Source organism: Lacerta agilis, chromosome 15 (genome assembly GCF_009819535.1).
Source record: "Lacerta agilis isolate rLacAgi1 chromosome 15, rLacAgi1.pri, whole genome shotgun sequence".
NCBI classification, from domain to species: domain Eukaryota; kingdom Metazoa; phylum Chordata; class Lepidosauria; order Squamata; family Lacertidae; genus Lacerta; species Lacerta agilis.
In genome coordinates, this window is record NC_046326.1 from 11981902 (window position 1) to 12000123 (window position 18222).

The following is an 18222-nucleotide window of genomic DNA, read 5'->3' on the forward strand; positions in this document are numbered from 1 at the left end:
TTTTTTTAAAAATGTGTGATGAGTTTGCTGTCGTTTTTACTGTTTATTTCGATGTTTTGCTTTGCGAGTCGCCCAGAGAAGTCCTCACGAAGGCCCATGGAGATCATCCGCAAGTAAGTGTGCATTGCAGCCGCTCTGGCCCAGCCTTTCACAGAATTATAGAGTTGCCCGTATAGGGATCAAGCCAGTGACCTTGGCAGCACCACACTCTAACCACCAATTTCTCCCCACACCTGTTAATCTAGAAACTTTTAGAAGTTTTAAACTGTTGTGAGAAGGCTATTTTTAACTGCTTTTAGAGGCTTTAATTGTATAATTTTAGTATTGGCTAAAATGTAAATTTAAGAAATAAATATTGTCTCTGCCAGCCCCTCTGTGGCACAAGACCTTTTATTTCTCAAATTCCTCCTACACCTTCTTAAACCTTTCCCTTGTTGCCTTTCCCCCATTCCCCCCACAGGTTTCCTTTGCAATACTCCAAATTATTTTTTTTTAAAAAGCCGTATGTTCTGACCCACCCTTAATTTTTCTTGCGTGTGCCTTGTCTGGGTGTGTCACATCGCATAGCTGTCAACCCTCCCTGCTGTTTCCCAATGCTATAATAAGGAAATTTCCTGCAAAAAAGGGAAAGGTTGACAGCTATGCCATGTTGGCTGTGCTAGACCAAAGAGTCTCAAAAAGCTTGTGATCTGTTTGGCTCATGCTTGTAACCATTCCTTCTTCTAGCTGAACAGATCGTTATCCTGTGGGAAAAATCTTGGGCGTTTTCCACATCGCCCTGTTTCAGGTAAGGGGATCCTTTGCTGGCATGTTTAGCGCAACAGGTTTGCTTTCTGATCTTACCTGCCCTGAATCTTTGGCCACAAATTTAAGTACGATGCTCCTGGTAGCATCTCTTGAAATATATCACATTGGAGGGAGTGTGGATGTGTTACCTTGAAGTCAAAGAGCCTACCTACCATCACTCATAGTAAGAAAAAGCAAGGTATTTTTTCATGATACAGATTTTTAAGCACGTTGTCCAGAATGTTACATGTTTATTTTCTACGTTCCGCTTTTCAGACAGTTGTCTCCCAGAGCAGATCACCTCAATTAAAAAAGTGGCATAGCTTGTCATCTGGTTTTTAAAAAATAGGACATGGCACACAAACGGAGGGAAGTTGAGGGCAAAGGTTGTGGGATGTAACGTAAGCAGTCAAGTACAACACTTCCTGTTTGCCTAGAGTGGACACAGACGGGGATGTTGATCCAGCCAGTTCAACTTCCTGTTACACCAGGAATATACAGGTGAAACTCGAAAATTTTGAATATCGTGGAAAAGTCCATTTATGTAAGCAATTGTTTTCATTAGCTACTGGAGTTTAATATATGAGATAGACTCATGACATGCGAAGCGAGATATGTTAAGCCTTTACTTGTTATAATTGTGATGATTTTGGCGTTCAGCTGATGAGAACCCCAAAGTTGAGATTGTTAATTTGGGTTTCTCATCAGCTGTACACCATAATCATCACAATTATAACAAATAAAGGCTTGACATATCTCACTTTGCATGTTGTGAGTCTATCTCATATATTAGTTTCACCTTTTAAATTGAATTACTGAAAGAAATGAACCTTTCCACAATATTTAATTTTTCGAGTTTCACCTGTACTCCAATTTGAACAAAGCCAGATTGGATTGCTTAAGTAAAGAGATTCAAATGAATCTACCAACTAGCTTCCTGCTATATCTTTGGGAATGCACTCTGCTGCTGGCTCACAAGCGTGAGTTAGGAAGGATACTATTAAATCAATAGATCCTCTCATAGTATCGACAACATTCCCACAAAGGTAGATGATGGAGACAATTTTTTTCCAAGGCCAGACCCAAGTGGTGAACCATAAATAGGGATGGAGGAGGAGAAATCTGGTTTGGTTGGAATTTTAATGCAAATGTAGCTAATTTGCACTTCTCGAAGCAAATACATGAAGCAAAACACTGCTGTCCTTTAAAATGTCTACTTCTCCAGTTCTCCAGATGCAGTTCTCCAACAGAAGGTGTGCAAAAATGTTTCTATTAGGGGAGAGTGAATACAAACAAACAAACAAAAATAAAAAAAATATAGAATCATAGAACTGAAGAGTTGGAAGGGACCCCGAGGGTCATCTAGTCCAACCCCCTGCAATGCAGGGATCTCAACTAAAGCATCCATGTCAGATGGCCATCCAGCCTCTGCTTAAAAACATCCAATGAATATCTCTGGGCATTGTACCCCCACTTCAAGTACCAGCCTATCTATCAACTCTTTCTATTGCTAGTCATCGTTTCGCTTTTATTAAAGCACAGTTTAATGTCTTCCCCTCAAATGTTCTTTTCCACAGATTTTCTAGGGGCCAGGTTTCAGTCTTATGTGCCTGTGATAACCGTTCGATTGAATCCTTGCATCACATAGTGTTTGTCTGCCCCTTGTATTCTGATGCCCGGAAGACTTTATTACTCCCATTAATTCAAAAATTACCGGGGTATTTGGAAGAGACTTACCTTGCTCTTCTGTTGCAAGATACAGACTCGATTGTAACCCTACATATGGCAAAATTTCTGACCTCAGTCCTGACACTTAAGAAACGCAATGGATTGTTATATACAGTTTGAAATTTTAATTTAACTTTTGTCATATTCTATTCAGCTGAGCACTTTCTTAAATCTAATTTATTGTTAGAAATTGTAAACCAGACTGTGCTGTTCTGTTTCTGTTTTTGGTTGTTATGTATATGGGCTTAAAGCCGAAATAAAATGAGTTGAGAACCTCCAATGAAAACAGTGCAGTAGTGAAATAGTATGGTAGTGAAAATAATATAAAAATGCTTAACTAGAGAAAAATGCTCTAAAGGGCTTTTGAATTTTCATTAGGACTTAAAAAATCACAAGCTGATGCGCTAATGCTGAGAACTGGAAAAGAAATGAGAAAAGGAGAGGATCTGAAATTGACAGAGCCATCGCTACCTATAAGCAGGCATTTTGTGTCTCGTTCAGGCTAGACTGACCTCCCCTTTGTGGTGATGTGGCTTGGGTAGCAGTTGGTGCCTCTAGTTCCCTTGGCCAATAGGTAGGGCCAGATGGTCCTGTTCCCCTTGCTTCTGCAGCCCTAGGGCAGTTGTCAGGTGGGGCAAAATGGTTCTTCATGGGAGGAAAGGAAGCTGCCTGCAGCTGCTCCTTCTCTACCCAATAAATGGGACCAAAGGCAGAGGCTGCAGCATGCTTCACTTCAGCTCTCCATCTCTGCCCGCAATGCAAAAGCATCCCCAAAGTTCTCTCTCTCTCTCTCTCACACACAGTGCTTTTTAAAAATAAAAAATAAAAATGTTTCTCATTTTGACTCGAGAAAAACCACCATTTTATAGTTCAAATGGGGGAAAATAAATACAGTAAATGGACAAAAGGTCGACACCGGGGGGTAGCAACGGAACTGACAGTTCACTGTGCTAGAGAAGAAACTATTTTTTTATTTTTTTTTAGTTTCTTCTGTTAGATTCACAAAATGTTTAGGGGTATGCGTCCCACTGTGTCCCCACAGAAAAACACACACACACATACATACACACACACACACACACTGTATATATATATATATATAATTTTTAAATTAAATTTTCTGTTTTACAGATTAGAATATTCATTTATACAACCTTAAAATATCTATGACTTCCCTCCTTCTTTTTCCATGGTTCATTTTACATAGCATAAATCCCTGCATATTTTACATAAACTAAACCATTCAGTATTCCATTATTACTTCCATCAAAACTTCTTTACACTGTTGAATTTATCTTAGTGCTGCCAACGTTTTCAAGCGTGCACAATCCCCGCCCCTGATACAGTCAATAAATATTTTCCAATCTTCTTTCAACGAATGGTCTTCTTGTTCTCTTATTCTATACATTAGATCTGCAAGCTGCGCATATTCCATCAGTTTAAGTTGCCATTCTTCTTTAGTTGGGACCTCGCTCGTTTTCCATTTTGGGGCTAACCAAACACGGGCCGCCCCCCAAAGTTCTGATACGATTCAGAGTTGCCTTGCACGTTGTCTGATAAGGCAAACTTTTGGCCAGCTAGATATCTGCACTTGTGACTTGGAATGATTCTTCGCTATATTTTCTGCAAGGCGCTAGTTTGTGGTGCCTTTAATTAAAAACATGTAGGCCAACCATCTAACATTCTGAAAACTTTTTTTAAAGAGAGCAGCGATGGGAAGAGCGATGCAGATACGGGAAAGTTGGAGGAGGAGGATTGCGACCGAGGTAAGATCACAGGCAGCTGCCAGCTGTAGCCCTTGTTAAAAATTGTGGTAGTAACCCTGAGCTTCCTGGTTCCGTTTGCTGGTAGGGAGACATGTGATGGAGTACCTCTCCATACCAAAAATAACTCCAAACGTCTCACTGCCTATAAAAATCTTATTGTATAAGGGAGAAGGCTAAGCAAGAGGCTTTCTTCCTGACATGCTAGCTCTCTGTCTGCAGGGATTTTTGTGAATGGAGGGGCATTCAGTTGCATAAACCCTCTAGGTCTCTCTTTAGTTTTTATTGTTTTCATATTGAATGTTGTCAGCTGCATGGGTTGCCTGTGTCAATAAACTGTACAGTATACTAAATTTATACTGTGTAAGTTGAGTAAATAAATAACTGATGCATTTTTCTTCTTCACGCAACACAGTACCTGCAGCAGAAACATCTCTCTTAAACAAGCTGATTAGAAAATCTTTAGTGGAGTCCTACCATTACGTAGAGGTTTTACAGCGTGATCCCAGCTCACCGCTGTTTTCCGTGAAAACCTTTGAGGAACTGCATTTGTGAGTATCTAGAATCAATTGCATTTTGTTCATAAGTTTTGTTCACTCAGTGACTGCTCTTCTCCGGGCTGTGGGTCTACTCGAAATGGATAATTATATATCAGAAATTGAATCAGCCCATGCCCGCTCACCAGAAAGTGCTCATCCACTCTGTGGCCTGATGCTTATTTGGGGTTTTGCATTTCCCAGAGCTCAGGTTCAGATCCTGCATTTTGCAAAAGCTCATTAGGTTTCTGAACCTAATGTGTAGCATTTCAGTATAATAATAATAATAATAATAATAATAATAATAATAATAATAATAATAATAATAATATTTTATTTATACCCCGCCCTTCCCAGCCAAAAACCGGGCTCAGGGCGGCTAACACCAATTAAAATCACAGCAAAAACATAAAACAATCAATTTAAAAATACAGATTAAAATACAAATTCAAAATTAAAACTGCAGTCTCATTTTCAAGTAGCCCACCAATAAAAGAATGAAGCATGAGTATCAAACAGAAACCAACCCAAAGGCCAGGTGGGACAGCTCCGTCTTGCAGGCCCTGCGGAAAGATGCCAAATCCCGCAGAACCCTGGTCTCTTGTGATAGACTGTTCCATCAAGTCGGGGCCAATACTGAGAAGGTCCTGGCCTTAGTTGAGGCCAACCTAGCATCCTTGTTGCTCGGGACCTCCAAAAGATTATTATTTGAGGACCTTAAGGTCCTACACGGGACATACCAGGAGAGGCGGTCCCTTAGGTACGAGGGTTCTAAGCCGCATAGGGCTTTAAAGGTCAAAACCAGCACCTTAAACCTGACCCTGTACTCCACCGGGAGCCAGTGCAGCTGGTAGAGCACTGGATGAATGTGGTCTTGCGGCAAAGACCCCGTGAGGAGCCTCGCCGCGGCATTCTGCACCCGCTGGAGTTTCTGGGGCAGCTTCAGGGGCAGCCCCGCGTAGAGCGAGTTACAATAATCAAGTCTGGAGGTGACTGCCGCTTGGATCACTGTGGCCAGATCAGGGCGAGAGAGGTAGGGGGCCAACTGCCTAATACGGCGGAGATGGAAAAATGCCACCTTTTCTTGGAACAAGAAAAGTCCATTTCTTGAGTCCATTGTCTTCTATTCCTATTGACCTTGCTCTTGGTTTCAGAGCCCCATTTGCTTCCGTAGCACTTCTTATCCTTCCTTATAGCTCTGTTGACTTTTTCAGGATTGCAGCCTTGGTGAAATATTTAGGTGTGCTCTGGTTTGAGGCACAAATCATAGATTGTAAAAACACATCAGAGTGGCTGGGGCTGACGCCTTTCAAACCGGTAATTTCACAGGAAGCTGCCTTATACTGAATCTGGCCACCTTACACTGGTCCATCTGGCTCAGTAATGTCTACACTGACTGGCAGCAGCTCTCCAGGATTTCAGGTAGAAGTCTCTCCCCTGCCTGCAGAAGCTAGGGATTGACAACCTGTTTGCGTGTGCTGTACCACTGAGCTACAGAAAATACATTATTGAAGAATATTTTCTGATAACCAATGCTTATGCTAGACAAGGGGATGTTTGAGAATGGTGGGTCTGAAAATTACACTCCTAATACGTAAAAAATGTCGGGATAGACCCGCAATATGCTGTTCTATGGACCTCTCTTGCTGTTATTAATAAGCCACTTTTTGCACAAGCTGACTCCTCTTAGAAGGGGTTGATGGGAGTGCAACATCTTTGTAGCAGGCTGTTGTTCTGGTTTTCAGGGCTTTTCATTTAACTACCGCCCAAATCTATTGGTTCGAGACCAAATTGTTTTGTTTATTTTGATGTCATTTCGGGTGAAAATGAGCCTAGAGATTTGCAGTGTGTTCTGCCATCTATCCACATTTCTCAGTTATGGCAACTCTTGATTCTCTAAAATCATGACGGCTATTCCTTTTAAAGTCCCCAGCAGTACATGGAGGTCAGGGGATCTTATTTACCAGACTGCTAGCACCCTCCAGTTTCACTCAGAAGTACCCGAGCTGCTTACGTGTAAAACTGTTAACTTTTATTCTCATTTTAACAGAAAGGATGAACTCTTGCAAGGCATCTATGCCATGGGCTTTAACAGACCTTCCAAGATCCAAGAAACGGCACTTCCAATGATGTTAGCTGACCCGTGAGTTGGTTTAAAACAAATTGAAAGATATTCTTTGTGTTGCAGCCAGCATGGGACACACCTGTGCCAATTGACATTGGAGTTTCATCTACATAGAATGGGTAACACAACTTCTGTCCCCAACTGACACACAGGTTTAGGGAAGGGATATTTTCCCTCTGATTACTATCCTGTTGCCTAATAGTTTTTGCATCCTGTTATCAAATGAAAATCCTGATACAGATAACTTTTCAGTCTGGTTTTCAACCACCTTTGAAATCAGAATTTTTCGTTCTGACTGATCTGTTTTCTGTTCTTTTCAACCTCCATATTCCCAGTTCATGTGTTTAAAAGATTCGTTCTCACAAGTATAAAATATTATTAATACTCTGAAAAGCCAATCCCAAAAGTTTGCTAAAACATTCTCCCCACTATGCCCTTTTGCCTTTTTTGTGCCTCTCAAATGTCCTTGTTGTTTCAGTTGCAGATATCCTTCTTCATTATTATTTCCTTGAAACTGGAACACACCTTCGGACCCCCGGCTTATTAACTATGTAGCCCAAAAGCTGGGATCCCCTCCAAACCTGTGCCAAAGTTTTGCAGTCGTTTTGTGACAAAAACACCGCATTTTGCTGCGCCCCACAAACTGAGTAACTGATACATCAACCTGGGGCCAGGGGCGTCGCTAGGGGGGTGCGGTGGGGGCGGTACGCCCCCGGGCGACAGGGGCGAGAAGCGGCGGGTGGGGGCGACAAGCGGCGGGTGGGGGCGACAAGCGGCGCCCCCCCGCCACTCCCCAGGCAACGCCGGTCACCCCGGGAGCAGCAGCGCTGCACAGACGGGGTGCTCCCTCGGCCGTGCGCTGTTGCTCCCGGGGCGACCGGAGCGAGCGGCGGCGCATGGGGGTGACAAGCGGCAGCCCCTCCCGCCATTCCCAAGCGCTGCCGCTCCCTCCGTCACCCCAGGAGCAACAGCGCACGGCCGAGGGAGCACCCCGTCCGTGCAGCGCTGCTGCTCCCGGGGTGACCGGCAGCGTGGGGAGTGGTAGGAGGGGCCGGCGCTTGTCAGCCCCACGCGCTGCCGCTGGCTCCGTCCCCCCGGGAGCAGCAGCGCACGGTGTGTGCGGTGCTGCTGCTCCTGGGACAACGGAGCGAACGGCGGCACGTGGGGGTGACAAGAGGCAGCCCCTCCCACCATTCCCACGCGCTGCCGCTCCCTCTGTCACCCTGGGAGCGGCAGCGCACGGCCCGACGACGGAGTGCGCCTGCACGCGCAGGCGCACTCTGTCATCGGATCGCCGCTTCCACAGCCTCCTTTTGAGCCGGAGAGCTTAAAAGCGAGCTCTTCGGCTTAAAAGAGGGCTGCAGAAGCGGCGCCGGCACCCCCGGAAACGCCCTGGGGGCGGAGCGTCATGACGTCACAATGTGATGTCACGACGCCCCGCCCCCGGGGCGTTTCCTTTGCCGCCCCGGGTACCGCGGAGCCTTACTCCGCCACTGCCTGGGGCTCAAAGTTAACACCCAAAATTCCAACAGTGTCTGAGTCACTTCAAACCGGGGCCAAAGTTTGGTGATAGTTTTGCATCACCCCACAAACTGAGAAACCCAGACCATTGGAATATCGTTGTCTGTTTGGATTAATCCCAACTTGATTCTCTGTTTCAGACCCCAAAATCTCATAGCACAAAGTCAGTCGGGGACAGGCAAAACAGCTGCTTTTGTTCTAGCTATGCTGAGCAGAGTGAACCCACACGACAGATTTCCACAGGTAAAATAAACTCAGCAATATTGCCGCTGGCTGCAGAGTCATCCTCAGTTCACTAATGCCAACATGATATCGAAATCTTTGCTATTAACCTGAGTAAGGGCTGCTTCCCTGGGGTTTGTGCCTTTTCCGTCTGGTCCACTGCTTCCGTAGAATGGCTAAGCCAGGCTTCCTCAACCTTGGCCCTCCAGGTGTTTTGAGACCACAATTCCCAACATCCCTGAACACTGGTCCTGCTAGCTAGGGATCATGGGAGTTGTAGGCCAGAAACATCTGGAGGGCCGAGGTTGAGGAAGCATGGGCTAAACATAGCCGTTTTCAATGCTGAGAGTTTCCTAAAAACCTGGAAGCTGGCTGGCGGAAGCAAATTTCCATAAAATTGACGCACGGACTAATCTTGCAGAAGTGGCATTCAGCCTCAACATGTTAACAAAGCAATGTCGGCACCATCACCGAGCAACCGCGCTCTATTGTGGCTTTGAAACTTTATGAACTTCCTTTTGGGGATTTAAGCCATTTCACTGCCTTTTCCTGTAAAACAGCTTTGAGTGGAAAAGGCATTCTGGAAACATCAAAAAGATGTAATTGCTTCTTGTAGATACATTTAATGCCCTGACCCAGGGGTGCTTCCAAATTGGGTGGTGGTCGTCAGTCATGGCTCTTTTCCTGCAAGCTACGTGTGGGAATTGCAACTGGATTTCCACTTTTAGTGGATAAAGCATTATTGAGTGTAAGTCCCGCTGTGTTCATCCATTCTAGTAGCTGTGACATACTGCATAGGGAAGGGACATTTAACCAAGTTAAAAATAAACAAATTCATTTGTTTAAAATCACTTTTAATATTTGTGCTGATGCACTTAATAAAATAAATAACTCTGTGCCATTGTGTGATTGCTTCAGCGTTCAAAAGTACAAGACGAAAACTAACTCGTTAAACTTGCACTGAATGGAATTTCCGTTTGCTGTAAAGCACTTTTTCATGTGGGCGCTAATTGAGCAGATACTTCCATTTTTAAAAATAGCCGAAGAAGCCCAAACCCAAAGATAGATTAAAAAGAATACGCTAAAATGCAGCCAGCCATAAAGAGTTACGGTGGAGGTTTGTGAAGGTAAAGGAGCATGGTCAAAACTGTAGCTTATTTAAAATGACAAGACTAGTACTGAGGCGATTGACACCAGGTGGCGATTGCACTTATTGTCCCTTCCCTTTAAAATAAAAATAAGATTTTCTGCAGCTTGAGAAAATATAGGAGGAGCATAAGGGAAACACAGGAGAGCAATGCTTTCAGGACTGTGTTGTGTAGATGCCCCATAAAAAGTACGTGAACAGATTGTAACTATTCCAGATCTTTTCAGTGCCAGATAAAGGCTTCTTTCTCTGTGCTGCCAAAACCTTCCTGTGGCTGTTACGGGCGTTGTTTGGTTCTGATTTTATGCTGCAGTGTATTCATAATTATGCTTTAAATATTCTGCAAGTCTCCTGGAGACTCTTTAGTGAACAAGGGAATAAGAAGTCTAATAAATAATAGCAGTAGCCTAATGTTAAAGTGAGGGACGCGGGTGGCGCTGTGGGTTAAACCACAGAGCCTTGGGCTTGCTGATCAGAAGGTTAGCGGTTCGAATCCCCGTGACGGGGTGAGCTCCCATTGCTCGGTCCCAGCTTCTGGCCATCTAGCAGTTCGAAAGCACGTCATAGCGCAAGTAGATAAATAGGTACCGCTCCGGCGGGAAGGTAAAAAAACGGCGTTTCCGCGCGTTGCTCTGGTACGCCAGAAGTGGCTTAGTCATGCTGGCCACATGACCCGGAAGCTGTACTCTGGCTCCCTCGGCCATTAACGCGAGATGAGCGCTGCAACCCCAGAGTCGTCCGCGACTAGACCTTATGGTCAGGGGTCCCTTTACCTTTTAATGTTAAAGTGAAAAGGAAACATGGCCTGCGTGTCATACTGGCGAAGCACTGCACCATTTCTGAAGGCTAAACTGACCTCCATCTTTCTGTTTCCTTCCACCTCCGCTGTCTCCTCCCAAAGTGTCTCTGCTTGTCTCCCACCTTCGAACTGGCATTGCAAACAGGGCGAGTGATTGAGAAGATGGGGAAGTTTTGCGTCAACATAAAGGTTGCGTTTGCCATTCGAGGGAACAGACGTAAGGGTCTCTCTTGGTGCATTTTTTTCTGCCTACGTTTGTCTTGCTGCCTAACGCTTATGTCGGAAGTGCTTTTGTTATAAAATCCAGATGTTACAGAGTACCACCCACCCCGAAGCTGTTGGTGCCATGAAATGCATACTAAATGCTGCATGCCTTTCGTAGATTAGATTCGGCGGCGGCTTCCATCTTTGGTAGCAGTCCTTTGTCATTAGGTGAACTAAGTATCCACATTTTAAATTTGCTTCTTCTGTTAAAAACAAAAAACAAATTCTAACTTACCGAGATGTTTATGCCATGAAATAGCTCCCCCCCCCCCAACCACCACTCTAGAAATGAGTGTAAGTCAGGGTAGCCAATGTGGTTGCCTGCAGGTGTTGTTGGGGTGTAGCACCCACCAGCCTCATGGATCGCAGCCATTGTAGCAGGTGATGGGAGTTGAAGCCCCAACAACCTTTGGGTGGCATCATGCTGGTTATCCCTTGTCTAGGCTAAGTTTTGGCTGCTGTGTCCGGACTCAATGGTGTGCTTCCTTCTTGCCCCCCCCCCAATAAATTTTTAAACCTGGTTTCTCCACTCCTACGGCAGCAATGTACGGGGTTTTCCTGGAAGAGTGTGTTCCAGCTGGGCAAGTTAACAGGGCATATGTTTACAGCTTGCATGTACTGCTTAAGTGGGACGTGGGTGGCACTGTGGTCTGAACCGCTGAGCCTCTTGGGTTTGCCAATCGGAAGGTTGGCGGTTCAAATCCCCGCGACGGGGTGAGCTCCCATTGCTCTGTCCTAGCTCCTGCCAACCTAGCAATTTGAAAGCATGCCAGTGCAAGCAGATAAATAGGTACCACTGTGGCGGGAAGGTAAACGGCGTTTCCATGCGCTCTGGTTTCTGTCACGGTGTTCCATTGTGCCAGAAGCGGTTTAGTCATGCTGGCCACATGACCTGGAAAGCTGTCTGTGAACAAACACCGGCTCCCTTGGTCTGAAAGCGAGATGAGCGCTGCAACTCCATAGTTGCCTTTGACTGGACTTAACCGCCCGGGGTCCTTTACCATTTTTTAGCTTTTACTGCTTAAGTAAAGTGGAGAAAGAACTGCAGGAGATATACCTCCATGTTACTTCTTGGCACTTGGTTTTCTGCAAAATGATGGAGTTCCTTTAAGCCAGGAATGGGCGGTGGGGGCGGGATGGACGACACCTGTAGCCTTCCAGATCTTGTCGGACTCCAACTCCCATCACCCCCAGCTAGCATCCAGGAGTAGTAGTAGTAGTAGCCCCGTCTCTGATTTAAGCCACGGGCCAAGCTTGTGCAATTGCAATAAGCATCTCAACATCAGTTTCATATATTTAGCCCTGGCTCTTGTGCTTATTGTTATAGTAAGTGTGTCGAGGAGCCAGGAGTGCGTCTTGCATCCTTGAACAACGACCACATACTGTTTACCTGTGCTCTTGTCCCCCCCCCCCAAATGCATGTGGTTAACAAGCTGCAGGTTTATAGGCCAAGGCTAGCACCATGATAACAAGAAGGGGGGGGGGGAACAGCAGCTGTTACTCTCCAAAAGTTAATTGCAATAAACCAAAGCATTTTTAGTCTAGCAAATGTGCACTGGATGACATAGGGAAAAAAGTAACTCAATCTCTCTCACAGTTCCAAGAGGGACTGTAGTGGAAGAACAGATAGTAATTGGAACGCCAGGGACTCTGCTAGATTGGTGTTTCAAGCTAAACTTACTGAATCCGAAGAAAATCAAAGTATTTGTGCTGGATGAAGCAGATGTCATGATCGACAAACAGAATTACTCAGACCAGAGTGTCCGAATTCAGAGGTAAAGTGTGTTTGTTTGTTTTTTCTGGTAAGACAGATCTTGGAGAAGTAACTTACTTCTTGCTGAAAGTCCTGCATGTGGAACTTTTCTAGACATGCTCATCACCGTTGGAACATCTGGGAAGGTTTTTAACCACCTAATTTGTATCGATAGAACTTGCTTTCCCACTGATTTATTATTACTTTGGAGAAGGCATACCCTATTGAAGACGTTTCTGTGCCGAAAGCGGCTTCAAATGCAGACCTAAGGGCTTTTGTACTGTCATATTGCTGCCATGTAGAAGCAATAGCATTCTTGCCTTTCTTCTTGTACGTGCGGAAGATTATTATTAACAGCCTAAGTTCCCCGCGTGGGTTACAGCAATTTAAAAATACAATATTAAAAACAGTTTAAAACCAATGACCACCACAAGAATAGGGTGGGGCCTAAAAATATTTATCTCAGGTGTCCGAAAGGCCAGGGTAAAGAGGCGCTTCTTCAGTATATGATGGAAGCTACAGCATGACACCGCTGCACAAACCAGTCTCATCATTTGACCCTCGTGTCACTACACTGGCTTCCTGTCTGCTCAACACAAGCGCCTTGTGGAAAGACACTGCAAAGTCTCCCTTCTTACCTGGTAACAAGTGAGAATGCAGAGGGTTAGCTGCCGCCTTCTACCAAGGCAGGCAATGGGTCATGAAGCTCAGCTAAGCTGCGGGCCTCGAAGGCTTTTAGGCAGGAGCCTGTCCCAGCCCTTCCTGAAGACTGAACCTGGTGTCCAGTGCTGTCAAGTATCCCGTTTTCCCCGGGATTCTCCCTTATTTCAAGCAGTTTCCCGCTGCTCTCCCTTATTTTTTATTTCCCTTAAATTTCCCATTTTTAATGGAAGCAGCTCCTCCCCTGCTGGCCAGGGACTGGGTGGGAAGACCTCGCCTACCTGGAGAGAAAAGCCTCAGCCCTCAAAGCAAGTGGGAGCCGTTTCCCGTGCTTACAGGGGGGTGTATTCCTCCCCCTGCACCAGCCCCCATCCATTGCCGCTGAGCCCCTCAGCCGGCCAATAGGGTTAGCTGGCGGGCGGAGCCTGGCTGCCTTTGAGCAGCTGCTGCTTCCTGTCCTGTTTTGATGGGATCAGACAAGAAGACGATGGGGCTCCATCCCGCGGAGCACATGGCTGCCCTCCTCTTTGCTGGCTGCCCTCCTCTTTGCCCGAGGCCGCTTGGAGTTTACATTGCTGCCCCGCCCACTTTTGCTTCTGGCTCCGCCCACCACTGACATGTGACTGTCCCTGGGATATGTGAGACGGCTGATCCCTTATTTTCAAATCCGAAACTTGACAGCTATGCTGGTGTCTTCTGCATGCAAAGCACAGGCTGCATCACGAGGCCGCAGCTGCTCCCCAGTGAGCTCATTTCTAGCAGGTAGGGAATCTTAGGCCTGCCTGATGTTTGCCGATCTCTCACCATCACTGCCCATTGGCCATGCCTGCTGGGGCTGATGGCAGCTGTAGTTTGGCAACACTTGGACGGCCCGAGGTCCCCCAACCCTGATTTACAAAGATTTGCGGCCACGATTTCTCTTGAGAATGAAATGCAGGCTGCTTTTTGTTTTTCTTCCTTCCAGAGCTTTAGACCCCGGTTGTCAGATGCTTCTCTTTTCAGCCACCTTTGAAGACCCTGTGCTGCTGTTTGCCCAGCGCATCGTCCCCGAACCCAACATTATAAAGCTCCGCCGAGAGGAGCTGACCCTGAACAATATCAGGCAGTACTACTTTGAGTGTGAGAACAAGGAGGACAAATACAAAGCCCTGTGCAATATCTATGGCAGCATCACAGTCGGCCAAGCGATCATCTTTTGTCAGGTAAAGCGCCCTTGCAACATCGAGGTAACCTGGGGGCCCTGAAGACGTCCGGAGAATATATTTGGGGTGGGGAGGAGTGGCGGGCCCATGGTCTTCGGGTGAAGATTTGCTGACTTCCAACCCAGTCTTACTAGTCAGATACGGCCTTAATAATAATAATAATAATAATAATTTTTTTATTTATACCCCGCCCTTCCCCGCCAAACCGGGCTCAGGGCGGCTAACACCAATAAAATCACAACAAAAACATAAAACAGTTCATTAAAATACAGATTAAAATACAATTTAAAATTAAATCTAAACTGCAGCCTCATTTTTAAGTAGCCCACCAATCACACCAAAAGAACGAAACATCAGGGTTAAACTGAAACCAACCCAAAGGCTAGGTGGAACAGCTCCGTCTTGCAGGCCCTGCGGAAAGATGCCAAATCCCACAGGGCCCTGGTCTCTTGTGCCAGACTGTTCCACCAAGTCGGGGCCAGTACTGAGAAGGCCCTGGCCCTAGTTGAAGCCAACCTAGCATCCTTGTGGCTCGGGACCTCCAACAAATTATTATTTGAGGACCTTAAGGTCCTACCTGGGACATACCAGGAGAGGCGGTCCCTTAGGTATGAGGGTCCTTAGTAGTCAGTCACAGGTGGTGACCATTTTACACAGGGGTTCGTTCCTGGACCCTGTGCCCACTCACACAGCACACGTAAGCCGGCCCTGCCCCGTCCTCTTGCAGGTCCAAAAGGACTGTGCGTCGGCAGCCACGCTTCAATTGGACTAGTGCAAAACGGCCGCCACCTGTACTTTGGGGGGTCCAGAGTGGGAGGGTAAATGACTCAGGACTGCAATACCTCAAGGACCGCCTCTTTCCATATGAACCTACCCGGACCCTGAGATCATCTTCTGAGGCCCTCCTTCATGTACCACCACCTCGAGAAGTCCAGAGGGTGGCAACACGAGAACGGGCCTTCTCTGCAGTGGCTCCTCGTCTGTGGAATGCTCTCCCCAGAAAAGCTTGCCTGGTGGCTTCGTTATACACTTTTAGGCACCAGGAAAAAAAACATTCCTGATCAGCAAACATTAGAGGTCGCTCTAATCAAGAGTTAATAAAAGAATGGGAAAGAGTAAAAGAATACATGACCATATCGTATTCTGGAATTGATATTCTGTATAATATGGAGTAAATCGTACAGGGGATATGAGAGAATTGGGAAATATAGAATAAGGATAAAGGATATAAGATGTAATAACACGATTATAAAAGGTAATATAAGGTACTGAACAAATAAAATCACATACAAGTGAGGGAGGGTGGGATGGGGGGAGGGATTAATTTCATTGTTTTTATTGTTGGATTGTGTGTTGGTATGTGTGTTTGTATATTATTGGAACCAAATAAAGAATATTTATTAATAATAGAAAAAAGAAAAAAACATTCCTTTTTAACCAGGCCTTTGGTTGATCTGATTTACATCCTACACCCTTTTAAAATGTGGGGTTTTTTGGGGGGGGGACTAATTGGTTTTTATTATTATGTATTTTGTGGTTTTATATTGTGATTTTATTCTGTGAACCGCCCTGAGACCCCTGGGTATAGGGCGGTATATAAATTCAAATAAAAACAACAACAATAAATGGTTCAAGACTAAAGTCCTAAAAGCTAGACCTGCCGGAACGGAAATGTCGGCGTCATTGCAGGGAAGGCCGTGACCTTGTGTGTCTCTTCTTTTTCCCTTTGGCAGACTCGTAAAAATGCCAAATGGCTTCACTGGGCTCTGTCAAACGATGGGCACCAAGTATCCCTGTTGAGTGGGGAGCTCTCTGTCGAAGAGCGGGCGGAAGTGATCCAGAAGTTTCGCGACGGGAAAGATAAAGTCCTCATCACGACCAACGTCTGCGCCAGAGGTAATGATTTGGGCCAGCAAATGCAAGGTGGGACACTTGCTCCTTCAGCAGGAAGTGACCTTGTTTTGTGTTTCCTCGTAGGCATCGACGTGAAGCAGGTCACGATCGTGGTCAACTTTAGCCTGCCTACAATAACGCCCTGGCTAGCCGACTACGAGACCTACCTGCACCGCATAGGCCGGGCAGGTCGCTTTGGGAAGAAGGGCCTGGCGTTCAATATGGTCGAAAGGCATAATCTACCACTTGTCTATGCCATCCAAGACCACTTCAGTGAGCATGATATTTCCATGTGACTTAATAGTGCAGAAAGTTAGACACATCGGGTTAGGGTAATCGGGGGTTTGAATCTCTTCTCAGAAACATGCTCACTGGCTTTTAGCCTCTGAATTAGGTATAATTGGGAATTAAAAAGGTTGCACAGCAGTGGAAGAGAGAGAGAGAGAGGGGCTGAATTTTAATTTTATAGTTTGGCAATTTTCCTGCCAGAAATGACTTGGTCTATTGCCTAGAGACAAATAACAGCATTTTAAAATAATTAAACTTTCAACATAGCAACAGAACTACATTTTTAACCATTTGATACATAACGCGAATTCTTTATTGCATGCATCACATGCCTTTTCTTCAGGGTGGTTAAGGTAGTTATTTATTTTTATTTATTCAAAAGCATTTTTAAACTGCCTAATAATTTAAATAAATAAATAAATAATATTTCAGCAGTGTACAATATAAAAATAATTCAGTATCATTAAAACAAAAATACAGCCTGGAATCAATAACAGGGTACCATACATGGCTGCCCCCTTTTTGCATACAACAACCTTGTGAGAGGCAGGTAAGACCACGAGATGGTGTCTGGCCTGCTTCGCTTTGGTTAGGAGGCAGGCTCACGTTGCTTCAGAGCACACTGTGCTTCCCAGTGAGCTTCGTAGCTGTGGGGGAGCCTGAAATGTCCTGGTCCAACACCCTAACCATGAAACCTAATGTGTCCTCAAGCTGGCTAATTTCATGGGTTGAGAATATTAGGAGAAAATTCTGCAGAGTTGCCTTTTTTCTTTCCATGCCAGACATTTTTTCAAAGGTTGCCTTTAGAAATCTTGTCCCAAGCCGTATCACAAGCAACTGTTGATCTCTCTGTCCACCACGTGTAATTCTTGTGAATCAAAGAGGAGAACAGGCCCAGAGTATTGGTCACCCTCCCTGTGACCAGTGGCCTCTGAAGGGTTGAGCTCTTCTTTCTGCATTGGAATCTTCCTCCTAGCAAAAAAATGTCTTTCCTTTTCAGAGACTACCATCAAGTGCCTCGATCCGGAGGATATGGAAGCACTGGAAAAAATAGACGACTGAATTCTTCTAGTTCTGCAGCTTGAAGGGGAAATGGTGGCTTTCCAGAATGCAGCTGGGCTCAGTCTCCCAATTTTCCCTAGCCTGCATGGCCAGGAGCAAGGGATTGTGGGAGTTGGAGTCGAGCACATATGGAGGGCCTCGGGTTACCCATCCTAGAGAGTTCTGTAATGTTAAACAATTTTTCAGACGATGCTGATATTTTGTCAGAATAAGAATAATTAAAAAAAAACCTCATTACTTGCCCTTGGTTTTCTTTTGCTTGCACCAACTATTAAGACCCATCAGATGTCTTGTGTGATTGGAAGAGCTATCCCTGAGTGCCTTTAACACTGCCTCCAGGCCACGTATATGCCCTTTGACACTGCTGTAGATAAGAACTGCTGTGATTTGTGATCTCAGTTAAGAGAAATGGGCTCTCACTTAGGGATACAGCCTGCATGTGATATAATCCCATCCCCTAGTTCAGTCTGTAG

At 45.4% G+C, this 18222-nt stretch overlaps 1 protein-coding gene across 1 annotated transcript; it reads left to right on the top strand.

Moving 5' to 3' along the window:
- Positions 1-732: 732 nt before the first annotated feature.
- DDX25 (DEAD-box helicase 25) lies at positions 733-17958 on the top strand. The gene is made up of 11 exons (XM_033172411.1): positions 733-787; positions 4218-4280; positions 4693-4828; positions 6864-6956; positions 8600-8702; positions 10730-10844; positions 12489-12666; positions 14269-14506; positions 16240-16402; positions 16484-16672; positions 17688-17958. Exons 4-11 carry the CDS (start codon positions 6895-6897, stop codon positions 17747-17749), a joined length of 1110 nt encoding a protein of 369 aa, XP_033028302.1. The 5' UTR covers positions 733-787; positions 4218-4280; positions 4693-4828; positions 6864-6894; the 3' UTR covers positions 17750-17958.
- Positions 17959-18222: the final 264 nt, after the last annotated feature.